We start from the raw sequence: 23,050 nt of genomic DNA, 5'->3' as shown, positions 1-23,050 counted from the left end.
ATACCATATCGTTCTAGATATAATTCGAACCTGAACGTAAGTCGAATTTTGATTCCTGAGATTTCCTTTCACAAATATTTCATATTTTGGTTGAGACCAATCGTTTTACTCATAAGCAGCGACGGAAGATCAAGTCATGTCTAGAACAATTTGTCGTTAAAGGATTGATTCTCATGTTTATAAATGTATATTCTCATTTCACAATACAACAGGATACAGAATCCTTCTGTTTTGTATTCCCGAATTTTTCAAATGTACTTTGCAACAAAAATGAATCATTCCATATTCTGAAACCCAACATAAGAGTCGTGAGTTCAGAAGGCCGGATGCTGCTTTATCTTGAGGGGGGGCATTTGAGTTGGACATTTAACTCTGATTATGAACACTGCTTGCTACACCAGCATACATTCAGTTCAGACATAAAGTGCGCTTCAAGATAATCGGTGTTTATGTGTCACAGTCTTCTTGTTTCATCAACACAACTTGCGATAGTCATTGTGTGTCTGAACAATGTACCAAAGCCATATTGGAGTTAGACTTATCAGAATAAACTTTGTGTTAATTATCTAATCGTAAATGAAAAATGAATTGAATTTTTCGACATATGCGATTTAAACTGACTTCAAGAAATCAGAAGATTGTTATGGATATTCGTAACTCCAAGTAGAAAAATCTTGTTCCAGAATCAGATATTCTACAAACTGAACCATCACATTTGCCAAAGATGATTTCAATTAAAAACGTCTTGTGCAACCAATCAGTGAAGAAACATTCTTTCGCTTTGAAATCATTTGGATTCAGATTTTTATTTATTTTTTTTACTTTGACTGTTACCTCGCTGATCGTAACACCAGTGCACGCAATCTTTCATGTTTACGCTCCGAGCGACCCTATTCTAAGAACTAGTTATGCCATCGATGACAATGAACAAAAATTTGGAAATATTCCGAAAGCATTACGATTCGATTGTCATCCAGAGGATGGAGCATCACAGTTGTCTTGTACGAATCGTGGGTGCTGCTGGAACCCGATAGACGACGATAATGACAGTGAAAATATGTATAGATTGGATGCGCCTTTCTGCTACTATCCAGAGGATTGGCCTGGCTATGAATTTATCAATTCTACAATCAAGGGAAACGATTTCTCAGGATTTTTAATACGAAAAGTAAAATCTTTCTATAACGATGATATACCCGTTATTAAAATGGAAACTACAACATTGAGCGATTCTATTTTACGTGTGAAGGTAAGAAACGAAATTACATGTTATCTTATTGTTACTTTTACCTTCTTGGATGCCATTTACATCGAACTTTTGTCACTGCAATTATTATTTTGTAGATTAACGATCCTCAGAGTCCTCGTTACGAACCTCCGTGGCCTGTCAAATCGAACTGGGAAACTTCACGTGTGAAAGATTCATCTCCCAAATACATTTTTCAAACTGATTCCTCCAGACCTGGTTTTGCGATTAAACGTGCAGCAGATAACAATACTATGTAAAAGTTCCCGTTATTTTTCAGAATCAATGCCACGGAAGATCTATATTTTGCCTGTCAATAATTTATTAAAAACAAAGCTTTATGATGTGCAAAATTGAAATTTTAACAACGATGCATTTTTAGGAGAAGTTGTTATTTTGCAACCTCAGGATTCTCCAAAATCCAGTAAACCTTAATAAAGCAAAACTTACTAATATTTTACAACCTCAACTTCTCCGAACTTTTTTTCAAGTTAGAAAGTTGTTTTCTTCCAATGGTTCGTTACGTTAATGTTAACGTTAACTTTAACCTTGTATTATCTTTGCAATTCTTTGATTTTTAAACACAGATTTGATGCTATCGGAAAAGGAGGTTTCATATTCTCAGAGAGGTTCCTACAAATAAGCTCTCTGCTACCATCGCACAATATTTACGGTTTGGGTGAGCATAGAACAAAGCTCAAACTCAATACCAACTGGAATTCTTTTACAATGTTCAACAAGGATCAACCTCCAACAGAGCAGGTGAGTTTTCCAGGGCAAATTCATCAATAATACTCATGAAATAGTTCTGAATTAAGGGGGGAGCCTGCTTTAGAGACTTCAAAAAATCGGTTTTTTCGAGGATTTTTTTGGGAAGGAAAGAAATATCCGATTAAAACGAAACTTTCAGGGTTTATTGTTATGTATTTCAACAGTCTTCTCGAATTTTTTCATTAGGATATATGTCATATTATGCCTGGTACAAGCATCTCACCGAGGCGTCTCGAGTATGCATTTGTCGTGCGGCGGGAAAGGTGCAGGTCGCAATTTCCATCTGAAACGAAGAAACCAAAAAAATTTTTACTTCTCAATAGTATAGCTTCTAGTTAAACCAAGAAAATTCCACAAAAAGTGAAAAATTCAACAATTTTTCGCAAATTAAAAAAAAAAATTCATTTTTCTTGGGAAAAGAATTCACTTTAGATTGTTTAAAAAGTGAGTTAATCTTAACTTTCTTAAGGTTTTTTAGGTTCAACTAGAAGAGAATTTCATCCCGAGTACAATGCAATTTGTCTCGTTTCGATAGGACGTTTAGTTTTTTCCCTATCTTTCCCGCCAATTAGGAAAAAGCGTAAAAAAGAAAAACGGAGAAATCGTGCGTCAAAGTTTTCGTACATAAAAAATCGAAATTTTCTTGAACTTACCGCATTAATATGCTAATCAGCGATTCCTGGTCCATAGAGTTGCCCTTCAGACTTTTCAAAAAACTGGTTCAAAACTTCAAAAAACTGGTTCAGACTCTTCAAAAAACTGGTTGAAAACTTCAAAAAACCGCTCGTATACCTGCTCGACGCTTGCTCACTATTTCTTCTGTAACTCCGAAAATATTTCGAATTTGCGTCTGAAATTTTAGGGACACATTCTTGGATAGTTTGGGAAGACATTTATGCAAAAAAAAAAATCGATTTTTTGAAGCCTGTAAAGCAGGCTCCCCCCTCAAGAGTCACGGAAATAGAAACGATTATTAAAAAAATCTTCAGCTATGTTATTTATTGCTAATGAAGTGAACGTAAAAGAAATAGTATCCCTGCTATATAATATAAATGTATCTGAGCAAATTCGAATAACGCAATAACACACAATATGAGATATCAACAATTTGAGAAATTTTTTTTAAATCAAAACGTTCAAAATGATTAGACACTGGTATTTTCAAATTTTATTCTAATGTTTTTCGGGCTGATTTTGACCACCATACAGTTCTTCAGGAATTACTTCAGATAAATTTGACTAATAGTTATGCCCAAAGTGGATAAAAATAAGTTCATGCAATAAACATCTAAGAATCAGATGAAAAATACCAGAATTTTATAATTTCAAAGGTTTTACGTATGAAACCTTTGTTCAAATTGTTGGTACGTTGCTTTGTGTTATTCGAATTAGCTTGAATGAATTTCTTTTGCATTACTGGGGATTTTGTAATTGCATAGATATAATTACAAATGGCACAGTGAAATATCTTGAGCATGGAATCAAAGGATCGAGGATAATACGACACGCCATCTGTTAGTATTTTGTCAAAATATTGAAAATGTTTCAATCATTTTTCATACCTTCCATGTAAGCCGTAAAAATGCATGATCAACTGTAACTATATGACATATGTTGTACAGATAAGTGCCTCATGTAAATTTGAACAATATCATGAATTTTCAAATAAAACGTCACAAATCTCGACTCTTTTCGGTCTATTAATTCATAATTCTATCTATTTCTAAGATTGTCCATAACGAAACATATTCGAGGTATTCAAAATACAAAATTTGAATAATAGAAAGAATTCTGTCGCTTAGCATTGAAAGGAGACAGGCACCCCTTCATTTCGTTTACTACAGAATTCTCGTGCCAAAACACGAATTTTATACAAAAAAAATCGAGCCTCACGTTTCCGACCCCCCCCCCCCCCTCTCCACCCCTTCACGCCGTAACCAGCAATGTCGGACCTGGATCCCCCTGATCCCCATCCCACAAAAATGAACGTATTTGTTGAATGCCTCCTTAGCGCAATTACGTTTGCCAAAAAAATTAACAACCAAGTACCTTTTTTGTTAAGGGGGTATTCTAGTGTAGAGGCATGAATTTGAGGTGTTTTTTGAAGTGCTATAAACAAAAAACAAAAAATATTTTTACCATCCATTTTTTTATCAGGCGTTTATTATTATTTCACGATTACAAAAAAAAAAAAAAAACAAGTCAAAAAATACAAAATTGAAAGTGCTATGAGTTGTTGAAGTGGGGGGTACAAAAAAAATGGCGCGCCAATGTTGTCACGATTGCAAGCATTTTCAAAATCAGAAAAAAAAAAAAAAAGATTATTAATCTACTTAAATGCAGCTATCGTACTAACTAAAAAAAAGTCGAAAAAAAATTTTTTTTTGCCAAATTACGGCTGTCCGAAAAAATAATACGTTTTTTTTGACTTTTTTGGACGTTTCTGAATTTTTTAAAAATAGTAAAAATTATTATTTCGTTATAATAATAGTTCGTGCGATAGAGACATGTATTGAGAAGATTCTCACCAAATTTCAAGTAAATCGGTTCAATAGAACTTGAGAAATCATGTCAACCGTTTTGAAAAATGTAGTTTTGAGAAAAACGCGTTTAAAGTTTCGAGTAAAATTCGTTCCAGCCGAGCCAGTATTGAAGACGTGTCACTAAAATAGCTATATCTCTGAAAATAATTGAAATTTTGACTTGTCCTTTTAAGGACACATTCTTGAAAGGTTAAGCTTTGAAAATATATAAAAAAAAAAAAAATCGATTTTTTCAAATTTCTACACTAGAATACCCCCTTAAATGAGCAGCACTATGATTGATTGTTCTAGGCAAATCTATATGGCTCGCATCCCTTCTACATTGTTATCGAAGATTCCGGTGACTGTCACGGTGTCTTATTTCTAAACAGCAATGCAATGGGTAAGGTGTTCTAATGTGTTTCAGCTTTGACACCAATTGACTAATTCGCATCTTTTTAGACATTATACTGCAGCCAGCTCCGGCTATAACATTTAGGACGATAGGTGGTATCCTCGATTTTTATTTTTTTATGGGTCCCACGCCTGCAGATGTTCTTAGACAATATGCTGAAATAGTTGGAAAACCTTTTTTTCCACCTTATTGGTCTTTGGGCTTCCATCTGTGCCAGTAAGTGTCTTATTTTTGGGTATCGTCGAACATTCTACAATAAAATCACTATTTTGAACCAAGTGCTTGGGACATTTTCTGTTCCAATTGTTGCGATTTTCTCAAAACAGTTACAAGATCATAAAAGGTGGTCAGATTTTTGCACTATGTGAAAATAATATACAGACAGATATATACCTTAATGCTTCACTGTAAACTTTCAGACTTGGATACGGAAGTGTTTCTAGAACCAGAGAAGTTTGGAACCGAACACGAAATGCCGGGATACCGTTTGTGAATATTACATCTAAGAGTTTGTACAAATTAATCTTTTGTCATGCACACGTCACACTATTCTTTCAATATTCTAGGACACGCAATGGAACGACATAGACTACATGGAAAACAGAAATGATTTCACTTATGACAAAAAGAATTTCAAGGACTTGCCTCAGTTTGTTGACGAAATTCACTCGGTAAGTTTCCAGATATTATTTTCGTTCAAAGTTCCTCCACACCATTACATAGATAATCGGAAATGCCTTCTATAATTTTTCAGATGGGAATGCATTACATTCCAATGATAGATGCTGGTGTTGCTGTAGCAGAAAAGGCAGGGACTTATCTACCTTACGACGAGGGCTTACGTGACGATGTATTTGTCAAAGATGCAGAAACGAATCAACCCTTTACTGGGAAAGTTTGGAATCCTATCGCTACTGTATGGCCCGACTTCACGCATCCAAATAGTACAGCGTACTATTTTCGTATGCTGAAATCTATGCACGATATGTTTGCATTCGACGGATTGTGGATCGTAAGTCATTTATTTTTGAACAACTTAATATCATAAATTATTATCGACAAGTTTTATTTCTGCAATGGTAAAAATAAGTTGAAAATACAAATGATTAACATCATTATTGTTAACTTAAGGACATGAACGAGCCATCCAACTTTTTGAATGGTAAAGTTAACGGCTGCACTTATAACAAGCTGGATTATCCACAATATGTGCCACATGTCGTCGATAGATTGCTCGCAACTAAGACCTTATGTATGAATGCTAAACACCACCTGGGTTCGCATTACAATCTTCATAACACCTACGGCACTGGACAAGCAATTGCCGCAAATTTGTGAGTTTCAAATGCATGATGAAACAAACAGTGGTTACATACGTTATCTAGATAATTTTATATCTGAGATATCTACGATAAGTATGTAAAACACTGAATACGATTGATACTGCCAAAATATGTTGCATGAACTGATTCTTGTTAACGATTCCCAGAGCTATGAGAAAAATCAGAAGCAAAAGACCTTTCATAATATCAAGGTCGACTTGGGAAGGCGCTGGACATTACGCAGGACATTGGACTGGGGATATTTATTCATCATGGTACGTTGTAATTATATGTATCTAAATTCTATATTATCATCACGTTCTCCACGAATTCATTCGAGATGTCTGAAATCGTTCAATCCATTCTCCTTTTCAAGGCATGATTTGCGAATGAGCATTCCAGAGGTGTTGAGTTACAGTCTATACCAAGTACCTATGGTAGGTGCTGACATTTGCGGTTTTGATGGCAACGCATCTGTATCTCTTTGTAATCGCTGGGTGCAGCTGGGTGCCTTTTACCCATTCGCACGAAACCACAACTCCGACGATACAATTGTAACTGACTTCATCAAACCTGCAATTAAACATTTAAAACTACAACTTCAACATTCATATTTCATCTCAATTTCTTTAAGCGCTTTGCAGTGCGCTAATTGCATATATTTTTACACTCTTGTTCCTGACTTTTCAGGTGCAAGATCCCGTCGCCATGGGAGACTTGGTGGTAGAATCTGCCAAAAAAGCACTAATGATTCGTTACAGATTTTTACCGTATTTGTATACGCTCTTTTTTAAAGCTCACAAATTTGGTGATACTGTAGCAAGACCGTTGTTTGTTGAGTAAGTAGCAACGGGTCCATTTAACATGTCTCAACCATCCTGCCACTCTCGACAACAATGCTGTAGGCTCTTTTTTTCAGATTTACTAACGATAGAAATACGTACAGCATTGACAAGCAATTTTTATGGGGAAGATCTTTGATGATTATACCTGTCTTAGAAGAGGTAAGTTTTACAAATAATTCATAAACAGTAATGGAAAATTACATCTTAATTGCGAGCCACCCAGAGAAATACACTGTGTAGTTTGAATCGAGTTATTGAAAGAAGTTCGTTTCCCTTGAAATTTTTATCCCTTTTGTGAATCATGTGCTCAAGTACTGATTGAGTTCTGATTTGTTTATTACTAGAATGAGGTTGAAGTAACGGCTTACATTCCACCCGGTCCATGGTACGACTTCTACTCCAAGGCATTTACATTCTCAAAGGGAGAAAACTTTACCCTGAAAGCTCCGCTGGACACGATACCATTGATGATTCGTGGTGGTTCAATTTTGCCAGGACAAACTCCAAATGTCACTACAACCTTGAGCCGAAAAAATAAATTCGAATTACTTGTGGCGTTAGATGGAAACGGTTTTGCAAGCGGTGAATTGTATTGGGATGATGGAGATAGTTTGGGTGAGTAATACAAGTTGTGTCTTCTGTCATGCTAAGAATAAATAACACATTTGTCATTTACGAAGAGTACTAAAGCAAGAATTATTTAATTTTCAGATTCATTTGAGAAACAGCAATTCAGATGGTTGAATTTCACAGTAAAAGACCAAAAATTGACGAGTCGTAAAGTAGAGAAGGGAGGTTTAAGTCAAGATATGATCCTTGGAAGAGTCAGTGTAATGGGAATCAGTAGAAAAGTTCACCGCGTCTTCTTGAATGACAATAGTTCGATTCCGTTTATGTATAATAAAAGGAGACTGGTAAGATGGCACTGTTCTCTTTTCTCCTCATGTTCTTCAGCCCCTGTTTGAAATCTAACGATCAACCATTCTCTAATTTCGCAGTACTTGAATGTTAGAGGACTTCATGTGGACTTGAAAAGAAACTTTACTCTATCCTGGGCATTCGAGGAATAAGATTGGTCCACCGATACAATATTTTTCCAACGTTTAGTGAACTTTTGTAACGCTCTTAACACTTTCGTACGTACAGTACTACCTCGTTATAAGAGTACTCCTTATAAGAGAATTTCCCCTTCGTTCCGCTTGAGCGAGTTTTATAGCTTTTGCCAAATCCTTTACTTTACGAGCTCTCCCAACTTTGGAACATTTGCGTTGCATTATACGTGTGCAGACACCGAATCTGTATAAATTATTCTGATTCTCTTATAATGAGAAGTGGTGATGATCATCAGCACACTCACACACGTGCAATATCTGAGCTCTCCAAGCAGTAGTAGCGGAACGCTCCTGTGACGAATTTCCTGGAATCCTATCCCTCTAAGCGCCCTAGCACTCTCTTATAACAGGGTAGTACTGTATACTATTCTTTATCCAAACACAGATAGTCAAGTTGTGGAACAATACACAATTGCATTCAATGACTTTCCTTACCGTTTCAAAAACTTGCTGAATCGTCTACTTCAATACTTGGCAATGAGAATGAATAATTTTGTTGTAATAAACATTAATGTGGGAGTTGGCCTATCATAAACCGGATGCAGCTTCATCCTGAACAATAATCAGTCAGAAGCCTCAAGTAACATAGAGACATTCGAAACAGACATAGTACTAGAATCTGCCGCAATCATTTTCAAATTTACACACACGAAACCAACAGAAAATCGTGAATTTTTACTTCCTAAATAAGAATAAATTTAAACATACAATTTACCTCGAGTTTTGCACTGTTTCAAAAACTAATTCGACTATGTTAGTTCTCCAATGCTATAATACTTGAATATTATGGGAGCGAATCTGGATCTGAAGATAATTGTCACCCCATCTTTGACTGGTTTAACAAAGGAATTTTCGTTTATCACGATGCAGACCGTATAGCTGAAATATCGGTACAGGCTTAATAAATTTAATGTTTACTTTGGATATTAGATCACTATCTAGTTTCCAATGCAAATTTAATTGTGTCAAAAAGAAAAAAATAATGTATACTTAAAGCATGAGTTATTACGTTGGAAAAATTAAACGAGGAAACAATAACACTTATATAGTTAAGGATTGAATTTTTTTGGATTTATTGAAAAACTTTTTTGTAATTTTTTGGTGATGAATAGTATGGATCAAACATTGTACAACATTTGTCAAAATAAGGTAATAGATTAGGCATGTTTTGCATCCGATCCAAACCGCCGCCTGCCGCTTTCGTAGATGCAAGGTAATTATATTGAATAAATAATAACTTATTCTAAACTGGGTTTTTTTCAATGGTGACATGTAATGATTTATAAACATATTGTAATAAACGTAAATTATACTATCGTTTTTTTTATAAGTAGTCATAACTATTAATAATAATTTGGTGTACTGTTTGATATTTGTTGGGTTGCTTTGGCTCCAAAAATTAAAATAAGTGCAGAATCGATTGATGTTACAGACGTGTAAATGTTGAACAAAGAAAAAAATATGCACCTTAAATTACATCGGTCGAATTTTAATTTTCGCAAAACGAAAAGAATTGTATGTATATTAAATAAATTGAATTGGATTGTTTATTTTTAAAGAAACAGATAATGGTGTAATCACTATACTCCATAGACACAATAATATATATTGGTATATTATCACACATCGAAAATTACATTTCTTTCAATGTAATTTATTAACTAGCTTATTACAGCAGGTTTCAACTTGACTACATGTGTAGTTTCATCAATCTGGTTTCACATAGATATTGAAAACTACCGTGATACCTGTTTTTGTGTTCTCAAGAATCATGAATTGAATACCGAAGTGTTAAATGTGAATCCATTACAAAAACTGTATGAATCGTTATTGTATTTTTACTACATTAGATTGCCATAAATATCAATTTAAATTTCAATACTATATTCTTTTTCAGTTATACTCATATCTACTTTACATACCATTGCACGTAACTGAAAATAGGTGTTTGTGTATAATATAATATGTATTTCATAGTGAACACACGTGGCGAATCGCAAGAATGAGAAGCAGCCGAGTTCGTTTTTTTGTCTTTCCTAATTTTGCTTTCTACCTACATAATTACATACCTACGAATCTTTTGCTTTTTAACGACAAAAAAATTTATATAGATGAACTTCAATTGACTCGGCTGCTTCTTGTATAATATGTGATCTTGCAATACACGATAATGCGTGTTACGAACAAACATTTTTACTTATCCACGGTATCTAAATAGTTTTAAAAAATTTGTTTTTATTTCATGTAATATATATATTATGTTAATTAATTATATTAATGTTTATTGTCTGGTCACATTTTCTTAAATGTCTAACTATATAACCAGTGACACTATTATAATGTTTATTGGCCTAGCGTTGAGGCGTATAACAAAATCTTACGATGAAGTTTGCAACATGGGAACTCGGTGCTACATCTATAAGTATAACAATATTTAGAAATGTTTTTTTTTTTATTCAATAAATAAGAACTCAAGGTTCTTCATTCTCATCATCCTCTTTTTTTGGCATTCTCTATTTAAACAACAAATAAAAGTCTGAACAAATAAATATATATATGTATATATATATTTATATATGGGTCATTCCACGTTAATTCGTCTAGGGTCTGATCCTCACCCCCTTAGATTTGGTCCGTGATTTTTTACATTGTTGTTCCAACTCTGAAAAGCTTACCAATTTTTTTCTGATTTTCCCTGCCCTCCCCTGTGCCTAAGAGCTCCCTACTAAATGATGATATGTTGACAATGATTACATTTTTAAAAACTACAAAAAAAAAATGACATAAATTTTGTGGAAAAAACCAAAAATATTCCAGCTAAAATTAAAACGGGCAGGCAACACGGTAATTTTTTATTCATTTTTCAATTAATTATTACATTTTTTTAAATTGTTTTCATCTTTTTTTTGAAAATACAGGATTCAATATATCTTCCTTAACACAACAACAATCTGTAAATTCCAACTAAAATTCAAAAAACATTGAAAATTGAAAATGATTTTTTTTTAGTTATTTTGATTTTTCAATTTTGAATTTTAATAATAATTTACAGAATGTTGTTGTATTAGGGAAGATATAACGAGCGCTGGAAATCCTAAAACAAAAATCAAAATAACTGAAAAAAAATATTAATCAGTTTAAAAATTACCGTTTTACCGGCCGACTTCTATTTTGGTTGGATTATTTTTGGTCTTGGCCACAAAATTGATGTAATTTTTTTCATAATTTTCAAAATTGTCGCAATCATTGTCAGAATATGATCAGGTGCTCTGAGGGCGTCGGGAAGGGTTAGAAAAATCTAAAAAAAACAACAAAAATTGCTTTTTAGAGTTGGAACAACAATATGAAAAATGGCGAATCAAATTCAAAAGGGTGAGGGTCAGACCCTAGTCGAATTGACGTGCAATGCCCCATATATATAATAAGTGTAATATGTAGACATATAATTATAATATGTATGTGTATAATATACAATATTATTTATATGGCAAGCGTTAAATATTATATGTATTTTAAATTAACGTATAATAACAAATTTCGTTCATGTGCGAACTTAGCCGGTTCTTATACCCAATTCGTAGACAACGACTTAGAATTGAAAATAACAGAGAAAAAATTATGCATAAAATACAATAGAAAATATCGCAATTGAAATTAAACAAGAAAAACTGTCTTTTGGTAACATTGACTGCAACTTTTTTTTAACATAATATAATATGTATGTGTAATGTATTGATTGAAATGATACACATTTATTTTGGGTAATGACAAATGGAACGAAAATTAAATTAACCGAAAGTGAAGTTCTCTTTCGCTTCTGACACCTATTTTGTGGCTATCCAAGTCTTACATTGAGTCATAGGTAAAGTTAAATAATAATAATAATAAATGGCGAATTTATATTTCATTGGTAAAATATGGCAAGGATGTATAGTGACAAATAATGGCACTACTGTATAAGAATTGTGGTATCACAATAATAAGCCTATAGACATTACGATAATTGATTTGTTATTGAAAGTGAATCTTCTCCGGAGTCGAACCAGAGAGGAGTTCCAATCCGGCTGAAGCTCTACCTCCTTTTGTTCATACTCATTCGCGTCACAATAATTGTGTGTGATTATCGGGCGGGTGTCTCAGTCTTCATATCTGTTTCTTCCGCACTTACAGCACACATCAGTAATTTGATGGATAAACACACATTATTATTGTGACGCAAACGAGTATGAATGCAAGAAAATGAAGTCTCAGCCGAATGGAGCTCCTCATTCATGTGAGCCGAGAGAAATTTCACCCTGTATGTATATAGGAAATTTCTTTAGTTCGTTTCGAGACGAGGTTTTTTTAAACTCGCTTATTTGGTTTCTTTTCAGAATATGACATTCCCCTGGAACGTTTCTACAGACCTACTGGCTGACGGTAAGCGTTTCTAATATCTCCTCGGGTGTTTTGTTCAATTTTTTGAAAGTTTCCCAATGCTCAGGGGGCACGGTCCACTCCAAAAACGTAGCCAAATTCTGCTTCAGGATATCAAATTCGTTGGCGTCGTCGGAACCCTGAGCGGGTTCCTTGCCAGCGGATATGAGGGAGTCCTTCAATACCTCGTCTATAAGCCGTTTGCCAAATCCGAGTTCGTCGAGTCGTTCGGGTTTCGAGATACGCTTGAATAGAACGGCTAGAAGCAGTCTCATCTTTTCAACAGTCATAATCCGGTATTTCGGTACCATCGGACGCCCGGTCCGGTTCTCAGGATCAGCATCAATCGCCGGCGTTTCCCCAACGTGACAAGACTTCTCATGCGTCTCCAGGTCGTTCTTTATCCTGAAAAAGGTGTTGCAGTTCTTGCAGCAGTACGGATCGGTCCTCCCATGGACGCATCTCATGTGCTTCTTCCAGTGTGGAAGCTGCGTGAAGCCGGCACTGCACTCGGCGCACTTGAACGGTCTCTCCCCAGTGTGTCTCCTCGTGTGAAGCTTCAGGGCAGTCGAGTGTGCGAATGCCTGCCAGCAAACGAGGCAACGAAATGGCCGCTGTCCCGAATGGGTTCGCTGATGTACGGTGAGCTGGGACTTCTGGGCGAACCGCTGACCGCAGGTTCCGCACCCGTGAGGTCTGTCCTGGGCATGAGTCCTCATGTGCTGGGGGAGGTGACCCTTGAACGTCTTGTTGCATATGACGCATAAGAAGGACTTGACGTCCTTGTGGAGACACTCGAGGTGCTTTTTGAGGGCGTCCCGGCGCACAAAGGCTCGTCCGCATATTTCGCATTTGTGATCCTTCTGCCCGTTGTGACGTTTCACGTGCAATGCGAGGTTCGCTGCGCAGGAAAAGGTACCCGGGCACAAAACGCAACGGTATGGTTTCACCTGGGTGTGAGTGCGACGGTGTTGAACGAGCTGACCACCCCGAGCAAAGCTCTTCTCGCAGTCAGTGCACTTGTACGGCTTGTAACCAGTGTGCGTCCTCACGTGAAGCTTTAGCCTCTCCTTCAGGGGGAACTCCTTGCCGCATTCGTTGCACGTGAACATTGGTCCACCGGCGTGAACCACCTTGTAATGGGTCCTCAGACCACCGCTGCCCTTGAATCTGGCACTGCAAATTGCGCAACGGTGTTTCTTTATCAAAGACGATTCCTCCTCACCCGAATTATGACGTATTTCCGATTCCGAAATGTCGGATAGACCATGCATATGTGCCTCATTCTGCAACTTATTGTTACGATTTTCACGCGACGTATTGTTGTTCTTGTTACCTTCCATTACCGAGTTCGCCTGTATTATCGCGTCTATTTTTTCTCGAAGGCTCTCATCGTTTATCTTTGACCGTTCTTTCATGGTTACTTCTCCTTTGGCTTTGTTATTCCTCCCTGTTGTACGATTGCTAGTCGATCCGTTCAATCGGATCTTTGAATTTGAATTTGAACACTTCCTCTTTAATGATTCCGACGCTTTTGCGTTGATTACCTCGGCGCCGTTTTTGTCTTGATGAAAAACGTAGACCTCGTCAGGAAGAGTTCCGTTCTTATCGAGGTCCTGGGCGATGGGAGAAAGTCTCGAATTCACATGGGAAACGGTGCTTTTATTGCAAAAATCAGATCCGTCAAGCTCGTCGCGGTCGAGGACATTATTCAAACCATTTGACTTGATGATTTCGTTCTTTTCATGCTTTCCTTTTTTCTGTGACTCTAACTGATTCTTCTTCAGAAACTTCATACGCTTTTTAAACACTCTATTGCTTTTCCGTTTCAAGGTGTTTCTCTTTCCATCACTGCACTGATCGACGTTAATCTCGTCGGTGATTTTCGGATTATATTCGTCCAAGGAATCATCAACGTCGTTTACTCCTTCGTCAAACTCATCGTCGTCACCGGTAGCGCAGAACTCATTCCTCCCGATAGAAAAATCGTGTTTGTTCCTTTCTCGCAGTGCTTTGAAGGCGTCGGCGACGGTATCTTCCTTGTCGTCGTCGTTTTTTCGGCATATCGACAACTGTTTGACGGGAAGTAGTTCGGTCAGGTGAACCTCGTCCGCATCCCTGGACGACTCCATGTGCGGAAAAATTTCGATCGTGGGTCGGTGGATGTTCGTCATGTTGGGTCAAAGTGCGAAAAAGTCTCCTTCGAATTTCTCGATCATAATAACATTCATCGATCAAGGTACAACAGATGAATAATTTTTTTCGCCATCTCGCTGACACTCCGGTGAACTGATCGACAACTCGGTTGAATAATAATCCAGAACTGACGGAAAAACTACATATAATAAATCGGAGGGAAAAACAAACTTGATGGTAAACGAAAGCATATATGAAGTCGCGTTACGGGTGTACGGAGATCGCGTCTCGCTTCGAACTGGCACGAGATTTTGTAGTACGTGACAATACACGTGGTGTGCAGGTAAGAAGTGGAATGAAAAAATAAATGAAAAACGGTGCTACAGGTATATTATCTTTTATCAACGGCGTGTTCTTCAAACACCGTTGCAGGGGAAAAGTGTGTAGCCGTTATCAGCAACCGCGATGTTCAGTGTATAATACGTGTATACGTTCAGCGTTTTCGTTATCTACCGTTGGGACGCATTCCTTGTATATTATTTCAAAGAAAAAATTCCGCTCCATATTTCGGAACACATCGACGTGCGCGTGCGTATGTGTATGTTTTAACACATGCAGCGTACTCTTCACGTTAAATAATTGTACATAGTTGATTCATACTCAAGTGACACCGACAATTCTCTGCAGTCTCCATGGAGGGTGAAAACATTTCCTGCGCGATCGTTTGAATCTCCTCTGCGAACAAAATCGTTCCTCTTCATAGATGAGAGCCGGAGAACCGTTCTAGGATCGATCCTCCGACGCGCGGGAACCGGGTCGTCCTCTTCTACTCGGCTCGACGACAGCCGGTTCATCCGGTACCGTTGACTGCACTGTGTTCCTGGAGTCCTGGAGTAGGACCTCTCTTCCTGAAGTCGCCGCCGTCGCCGCCGTTATTGCCATTCAGGTCTCCCGCTACTCATCCGCACCCGGTGCCGGATTCTGACCTACCTATTTCCATTCCCATTCCTGTTCCCGTTCCCGCTTAGTCCTCCTCCTCGCGCAAGCGTGCCCGTTCTCAATCAATATCCATCTCCGCTAGCTCCTCGACTCCCTCTCGTCTCTTGAACCCTCCGCCGTCTCCTTCGAGAGTTTCGTTGATCCGTGTCTCCTGGCTAAACTTGCGTTGTGTACACACCTCTAGGTCGTGGCCCTTGACTCTTGACTATTGACCTTTATTTTTTGCCTCATACGCGCATGGCGTTATATGTATATTTTATGTATACACATATCGTCTACCCTCCAAGAATTATTCAAACATTTTATTGAAAGTCAATGAGCCAACGGCGGTGATTAGCTTTTTCGTATATCTCGATCTTCCTATCGTCGACTGGGATCTCTGTTCTGTTTTATGGTTCTACATTTGTATTTCTCTGCTTCTTCTTTTCTTCTGTTTTTCTTTTTTTCTCTAACACGCGGATAAATCTTTCCCCGTATTTGATATAGTATTTGTTTTTTTTTTCTTTGACTAGATGATAATTTATTCCCGCGCAGCTCAACGGATTTCCGGCCGATGCTTTATTTACATGCGATGTCGTACGTTCTTCTTTCAGGCTTTTATATTCGATTAGTGTAATGTATTATTATACGGGACGAACCGTACATAGTGAATAATGCGCAATTTTTATACGTTCGATTGTCACACAGAATAGTATATACACATATGTATATAGATTGCTGTATAGATTGAACGGTTTATGGTCTATATTACACGTATATTGTAACAGTTAAATATATTATATAGCTGTATATTAGATAGTAGTCTAGATGCAGTGATTGGGGTATATTATCAATGGTTAGTGAATTATATACATGTGTGCGTGTGTTTGGATGTGTATTTTATTCTTATTTTATTTTGTTCTGTTTGTTTTTCTTTCTCTACTGAAGTAGAACTCTTGTTATGAAAAGAGGAAGGAGACAGCCCATCACCACCTGCGAAAGAAATTAGAATTGCCAACAACCAATGAATGATGTTATATACATTAATACAGAATGCAATATATAGATATATTATAATATGTAGGTATTAATACTGCAGGTATCTCCACGAGGAAAATTCCAACATCTGCGGATTAACTCGGATATAGATCTATTCAACGATTTATCGACAGCTGAGCAGAACAACATCGTATCTCAGAATTCATTTCGATAACATCGTACCTCAGAATTCTGTTCAACGACATCGGGTCTTGAGTCAAGATTTTGTTTACTACACATTCTAAGGCTGAATGAATACATATTATTTTTGCAAAGATATTACTATTGGTCAACTTACAAAATAGGATTAAGATTTGGCTATATGCCGAAAAATATTAACGTATTTGAAGCAGATTCTATATTAAAATCCCAGCTTCGGTATTTGTGAAATCCACTTGAACATAACCATTTATTAATAATCGTTAATCCGTCATTTACGGTACTGGTCCAATATGTTAGGTAAAAATTTCAGTAATTATTTTCGAGAATTGAGATATGATATGGAAAAGAAATATTAAGTCCTAATTTATAAGTCAGTTGATATTTTTAGCTGCCAATATTTTTTCACACGAAATTGATACCCATATGCTGCATATTTTCTGTGTACACCACTGGTGTCACACCGGGATCGCTGGAGACCTCATATCAAAAATCATTGCATAGAAACTGAGGTAACGATTCGATAACTTGAAAAAATTCTGGGATACTCTTTGATTATTATACTTCAATGAAAATTAGTTATCTTTAGTAGACCAAAATTGATAATATAAAAAATAATCATAAAACGAAATACCGGAAAATGGATCATTCTACTCAAAAAATCATAAATTACTGAATTTTCAATATTTTGAACTGAAAATTGACTGAGAAACTCTCAACAGACGGGTATTTAAGAAAAAAAATATGAAGATAGTGCGCGACGAAGAAAAGGTATTTATTTGAGTGTGTGAAATTGAATGTTTGGAAAAATATGAATCAACGTTTTTTACGATATTTCATTATTTATCTTGGGTCAAATCAGATTATTTTGGATGTTTTTTTTGTGTGCACTTGACCGTGAAGATACCATGGGGTCATTTTGACCCTGGTGTGCAGCATAAGGGTTAATAACTTGACGTATGATGTTGAACCAAATCCTGAGATGGGAGGTAAGATACTGTGACAAGGATGTTACTCTTGTTGATTCAATAACGAGTAAATGGGTTCTCTGTCCGAATCAAACAAATGGTAAGCACATGGCAAATATAAATCTGATGAAAGTGGATATAATTTAAATAGGTGTTCTTGTGTTTAAGTCTCAATAAGGACTGTTTTTTACAATAATAGTTGTTAGCTGAGACAACTTCATTTCAATATTGTTGAACCAAATTCTAAGATACGATGTTGTTCTGCTTAACCGTCAACATAATAAAAATAAAAATAATCCACAACCACCTTAATAAACGCAAACTAATTCGTCATTTCGATGAAAAAATGACCACTTTGGAGAAAAGCCAATTTTTATCAACTCGAAATATTGGCCTTCTCGTATTTCAGGTTATGTACCGTGAAAAATAGCTCATTCAATCCATTACGAAAACCGGAGAAAGATGTTTTAAGAGGTATACAAAGTTAGTGGAAACAATACTCGTTTACCAATCAACTAACTATTGAGCTCACTCCAGTGGTAATGAAATTGTGCAGATATGAGTGGAAACACGTGCGACGCTTAGCGATATTTCTATATTCTCGACTACTACAACTTACACCGAGGAATATTAGGCGAAATTTTGCGGATGAAATATACACAACTTTGTGAGTGAGAAGGTATAATATAATACAATATCGCGCATCAAAAGTTGAAAGTATCCCAACTCTAATTGATGGGTATATGCTCGATTTTCTGTAACGACGTTTCCGAGAGGAAAAATTTTACATAATTCTTGACCACCCACAGACGAAAGCACAGTTCAGACCTGAAGTTCTATTTTTGCGCGACTGGGTCGATTCAGTATGCGTGTTTTTTTTTTAAACGTAAAAAATCGCTTTTATACATGTCAGAGTCATCTTTCCACGCGTTCAAACGGTGACATTGATAACGAGGAAGAACAAAGGCGTGATTGGATATTCGAAGCTGTAATAATGGCCGCTGAAAACGGACATCAATGGTATTGTAAAATAGATTTCTGAAATAAATTCCCGACTGTTTTATGCACCCTAATAAAATTCCTTGATGCATGCTCGTAGGCGTCTACAGTGAAACAGGAATACTAATTTGAAATTTTTTAATTTTTGAGTTGACACGTGCTAGAAATAATTAGAAATAATTCTTTTTCCTAAAAAACGAATTTCTTTTAAGCCAGTATTTTTGAAATTTGGAATAGTCGGCTTAATGATTCTACATATTTCCCAATCATCGAAATACTGCAGATTATTGCTTATCGTTGTGGAACGGCAAAACGAATTCAACGAAATTAGGGTAAACTTAGTTGTTTGACGAGCAATATACTGTTTTGCTCATTTTGTCATCTCCTGAACTCTGAGTTACAATTCACATGACTGAATTCAAAGCGAATAATATTTTGTCGCGCTAACCTTACGAACATGACCGATTAAAGAAAGCAACATACATACTCGATGAATCTCCATAACTTATCGAAGAATCAGTGAAAGTATTGCAATGCTGCAGCACGGCAAAAATCATTATCTTGACGGAGAAATTCATCACGTTTCAACTCTCACTAAGGTTGAGTAACAGAAAAAGTGAAATTACGCGCGAATGGTGCACTCACCACAACTGGATATCTATGTATTAATAGGGTGGCCACAAATTGTTGGAAAAAAAAATGGCATGACACGTCCAGGTTTTCCAGGACCTAGAACCCATATGTCCCTGACATTTCCCCAGTTCAAGTAAGTTACTAAAACGTAAATCGTTCAGCTTATTAACTCTATATTTGGTTCAAATTCAATTCGAATTGAAAATAAATATAATGTATAAAAAAGTCAGTGCAAGCCAATTTATTTTCTCGACGAAAACAAGTTAATTTGTCACCTCAAAAAAGCATTCCTCTTTCCTATGATAGAAAACTGATGTTTTCAGTTTTTCTTTCATGACCAAATTAAAAATCCTTTGAGAATTCCAGGCTTTCCATGACCCCTTTTAAACACCCTGACATTTCCAGGTTTTCCAGGTGTGTGGCCACCCTGATTAATTTTTCGGAAGGTCGCAGATCGCCCCGCAGCCTGTGAATTGTATCGTGCAGTGACTGCAGCAACTCCGTTTCGCATAATAACGCGCCCGAGTGCATCGAATCTAGAGTAGCGTGTCTGTCCATCCAGTCACTCGACCGCCTACCGTAGTTTACGTCGATGGTTTAGCCATTAGCATAGAGCAGTCACGCACGCACACAGACGCACGCACGTGTAGCACACAAGCCGGTCAAGTAACTTTGTTGGGCACACGTCTCTGCGTTGAACTTCCCAACGCGGTTGCATCGACATCTAGTTCTAAATTAATTTTTCCTCCCGCTCCGCGATCAGTTTTCCCTATCAAACCGACGTAAAACGTTCCCTGCGCCGGAGTCCCTGCCACGCATCGTGCCGTGCACTAAACATTAAGCAAATCACAAATTCTCCGGCGTGGACTATTTTTTTTTTCTCTCTCTTCTATTTTTTGTCCATATCTTTGCTCCTCTTCCTTCATCTTTCATGCTCCCCTCCGACTCGACGCCAGGCATATCTCCAGTGTAAAATTCGCGGACGGTGGAGATCGATCGAGTGATTCGGAATTCGATTCCTCGCCACCGCCACCGCCTCGCGGCCCCTCCAGACGTGGTAGGTATGTGTATGTACAAAGTGAAAAATTGAACACCTACCTCGGGCGTTGCGGGTCGGGTCCCACTGGCGTCCTCGATCAGACGAGCGACGTTTCGTCCGCGGTCCGTGGTGCCGTTGGCGACTACTCCCGCAAGTCGCAAGGCCTCCTAACGCCTCGGCGCCATCTTTGCGTCGTTTGCTGTGACGTCAGGGTATCGCGCATCATCGTCGGCCAGGCTACGCGCTCTACTCTCTACGCCGGCCGCGCACCATTCACGACGTTCAAGGTTCCCTCGATCAGTGACAATGGCGCGACGACGCGCTGCCCACCCGGAACGCGGCTTTGATAATGGATCCCGATAATGGTAACCGTCTCAACTAGGCTTGATTCCCGTATCGCCTTAACCATTGTCGGATGTCCCCTCCCCTCCCTTCCGCCCCTCCTTCATCCCTCTGCTAGATAGCGAGAGATATTAATCCGGGCACACGGCAACTTGCCGATACGAGCGTCTCAAGCTCTGAGCGGTGAATTTGATTTTTACCTTTTGATATTGCCACTACGCGGAATTAGAGCTAGGAGACTTTAACGCTGAAAATTTGCTCGGGCCCCCCTTTCGCCAACCGTGGTGTACAAACGGTACTCGTTCCTTTTTATAGTTCAAGCTAATTTAATTGGTTTGTGATTACCTCCGCAGCCTTATCTGTGACTTTATTCTGCGTGAAAGAAGTGATAAACGCTCAAAGCGGATTTTTGATTGCTCCAAAATGGCATTTGTCACTTTTCCAAACTAGGATAAAGTAACAGAATATAACCTCTGCGCGAAAAATATGGATAAACAAAATTGTATTGTAGTTATGGTTACACAATACGTTTTAAGTCCTGTTTTACAGTACAGACAACGCGTAGCAGCATGTATTCTGTAGTGTACTTCGATAATTACGTCGCGATACCAAATTGACAATAGCAATCACTCTTTTGTTTTCATTTCTTCCAGGGTTTCGTCCACTCCTATGTAAAATGTAGCATTATACATATACGCATACATAATCAAAACGTTACACCTCGTATATCGCCGAGGTCGATCTACACTGATCGTCAACAGTCGGGATGTATATGTATGCTAATCATCCGACGGCTCGCGGACGCAAGCGAGACTTTATCGAGGCGATCTTTATCCCTGAACAGCGTGTCGTTGCTACCAAGCTTGTCTTACCCGTGTGCGCATGTGCGCATAACATAAACTTGAAACAACTTGAAACGGTCTGCCGGGATCGGCGGAGGGCAGGCAGCGTCGCGCTCAAATTTGAATATTTCGTATACAGCGATCACAAAAGCCTTTGATCGTTATTCCGAAACTACAAGCTATAAGACATTTAGTCGAAATTTAAATGATGGCAGCGAATTTACGCCACGTGCGTTGCCAATTCTAATTTACCGATTTGCGAAACTTAGAGACTGTCTTCCGTGTGGTAGAGATCCAAAAATTCTCTTTTATTGGAAGAGACACAGTATGATTGTCACTAATCTAATACAAATTTAATGATTAGTAAATTCCGTTATCAATAAGGTTTGTTAGGTATTTTACTTACAATACATTAATTGCAGTACTGTTTGCACACAGTTTTGTATTACAAAGCTGAATATGCACCACACTGACTCAATATAAAACTTATTTTAGCTTATATTAATTTATTGGCCAATGGGTTTAATAAAAATGTTTAGTTACCCTTATCTTTACAACTTTAAAGAATTTTGTTCATCTCTACATCGCTAAAATCTTAAAAATGATAATTATACATTGTGAACGGATCCTTCGATTCTTAGGTGTTCAAAGACATCTTGTTTTCATGTTTTTGTTCATTTAATTTTTAATACTCAAAAATATTCAGTATAAATTGACTAAGTTTTACAATTCTATTTTATATTGTTTGTAATTTTGGTATTTTTTATTTTACAAACAGTATTTTTAGACTAGTTTTGGTATAAAAATGAGTGCTCAAACATTTTGTGACAACAGATCAAACTTACCACTTTAAGAAAGTTCATGAATATAATTGTTTCAAGCGCATCGCATTCCAGCATTGATTTTCCCCTTGATGATTTCTTCTATTTATAATTATGCTTGATTTTATGATCGCGGTAATTTATTGTCGACTTATTCTTTGATTTGTTGGAAAATGCGAGCATGCATCGTAATATTAAAATCGTTTAGTTTTCGTTGATTGGCGCCACGATGTTCAGCTGATCTACAAAACCAATTTCAAAAATAAACGAAAAGGAAACAGAAAATTGTTTTTCTATATCTAATCGCCATCGAACGAAATTATAAACATGCATGCATGCTTCGTGTTTGAATTAAGATACAAAATTTCAATTCAACACCCAAATATAGGTCATCTATGTAAAAAATGTAGTAACAATTTGTGGTATTATTGAAAGTGAATATTATT

At 37.2% G+C, this 23,050-nt stretch overlaps 2 protein-coding genes across 6 annotated transcripts; one reads left to right on the top strand and one right to left on the bottom strand.

Moving 5' to 3' along the window:
- Positions 1 to 23: 23 nt before the first annotated feature.
- On the top strand, positions 24 to 9,543 carry LOC107218351 (lysosomal alpha-glucosidase-like). The gene is made up of 16 exons (XM_015656193.2): positions 24 to 1,249; positions 1,345 to 1,502; positions 1,834 to 2,008; positions 4,852 to 4,942; positions 5,002 to 5,170; positions 5,374 to 5,443; positions 5,521 to 5,625; positions 5,709 to 5,966; positions 6,086 to 6,288; positions 6,444 to 6,551; positions 6,653 to 6,830; positions 6,967 to 7,115; positions 7,196 to 7,280; positions 7,466 to 7,736; positions 7,833 to 8,035; positions 8,120 to 9,543. The coding sequence occupies exons 1-16, from the start codon at positions 725 to 727 to the stop codon at positions 8,189 to 8,191; spliced, it is 2,820 nt and encodes a 939-aa protein (XP_015511679.1). The 5' UTR covers positions 24 to 724; the 3' UTR covers positions 8,192 to 9,543.
- Positions 5,961 to 20,791, bottom strand: LOC107218357 (zinc finger protein 37-like). 5 transcript variants are annotated; one of them, XR_006905387.1, is made up of 4 exons: positions 20,659 to 20,740; positions 8,949 to 9,112; positions 7,490 to 7,641; positions 5,961 to 6,849 (listed from the first exon to the last, which is right to left on the bottom strand). XR_006905387.1 is itself a non-coding variant. In XM_015656198.2 (2 exons), the coding sequence occupies exon 2, from the start codon at positions 14,821 to 14,823 to the stop codon at positions 12,640 to 12,642; it is 2,184 nt and encodes a 727-aa protein (XP_015511684.1). In that variant the 5' UTR covers positions 14,824 to 16,756; positions 20,659 to 20,785; the 3' UTR covers positions 11,075 to 12,639. The 5 variants fall into 5 exon arrangements, 1 of the variants encoding a protein (XP_015511684.1); XR_006905385.1 differs by lacking the exon at positions 8,949 to 9,112 and having other exon boundaries at positions 7,078 to 7,641; positions 20,659 to 20,791; XR_006905384.1 differs by lacking the exon at positions 8,949 to 9,112 and having other exon boundaries at positions 20,659 to 20,791.
- Between the last annotated feature and the right edge of the window lie 2,259 nt (positions 20,792 to 23,050).

This window comes from Neodiprion lecontei, chromosome 7 (assembly GCF_021901455.1).
Source record: "Neodiprion lecontei isolate iyNeoLeco1 chromosome 7, iyNeoLeco1.1, whole genome shotgun sequence".
Classification (NCBI taxonomy): Eukaryota; Metazoa; Arthropoda; class Insecta; order Hymenoptera; family Diprionidae; genus Neodiprion; species Neodiprion lecontei.
This window is presented reverse-complemented; position numbering and strand designations above follow the sequence as displayed.

Bases quoted from the DNA above. Each gene is read 5' to 3' on its own strand.
- LOC107218351 (XM_015656193.2), top strand. From the start codon at position 725: ATGATTTCAATTAAAAACGTCTTGTGCAACCAATCAGTGAAGAAACAT. The intron at 4,943-5,001 runs GTAAGGTGTTCT...GCATCTTTTTAG, and splicing joins TCTAAACAGCAATGCAATGG to ACATTATACTGCAGCCAGCT. The intron at 7,737-7,832 runs GTGAGTAATACA...TTTAATTTTCAG, and splicing joins GGATGATGGAGATAGTTTGG to ATTCATTTGAGAAACAGCAA.
- LOC107218357 (XM_015656198.2), bottom strand. From the start codon at position 14,823: ATGACGAACATCCACCGACCCACGATCGAAATTTTTCCGCACATGGAG.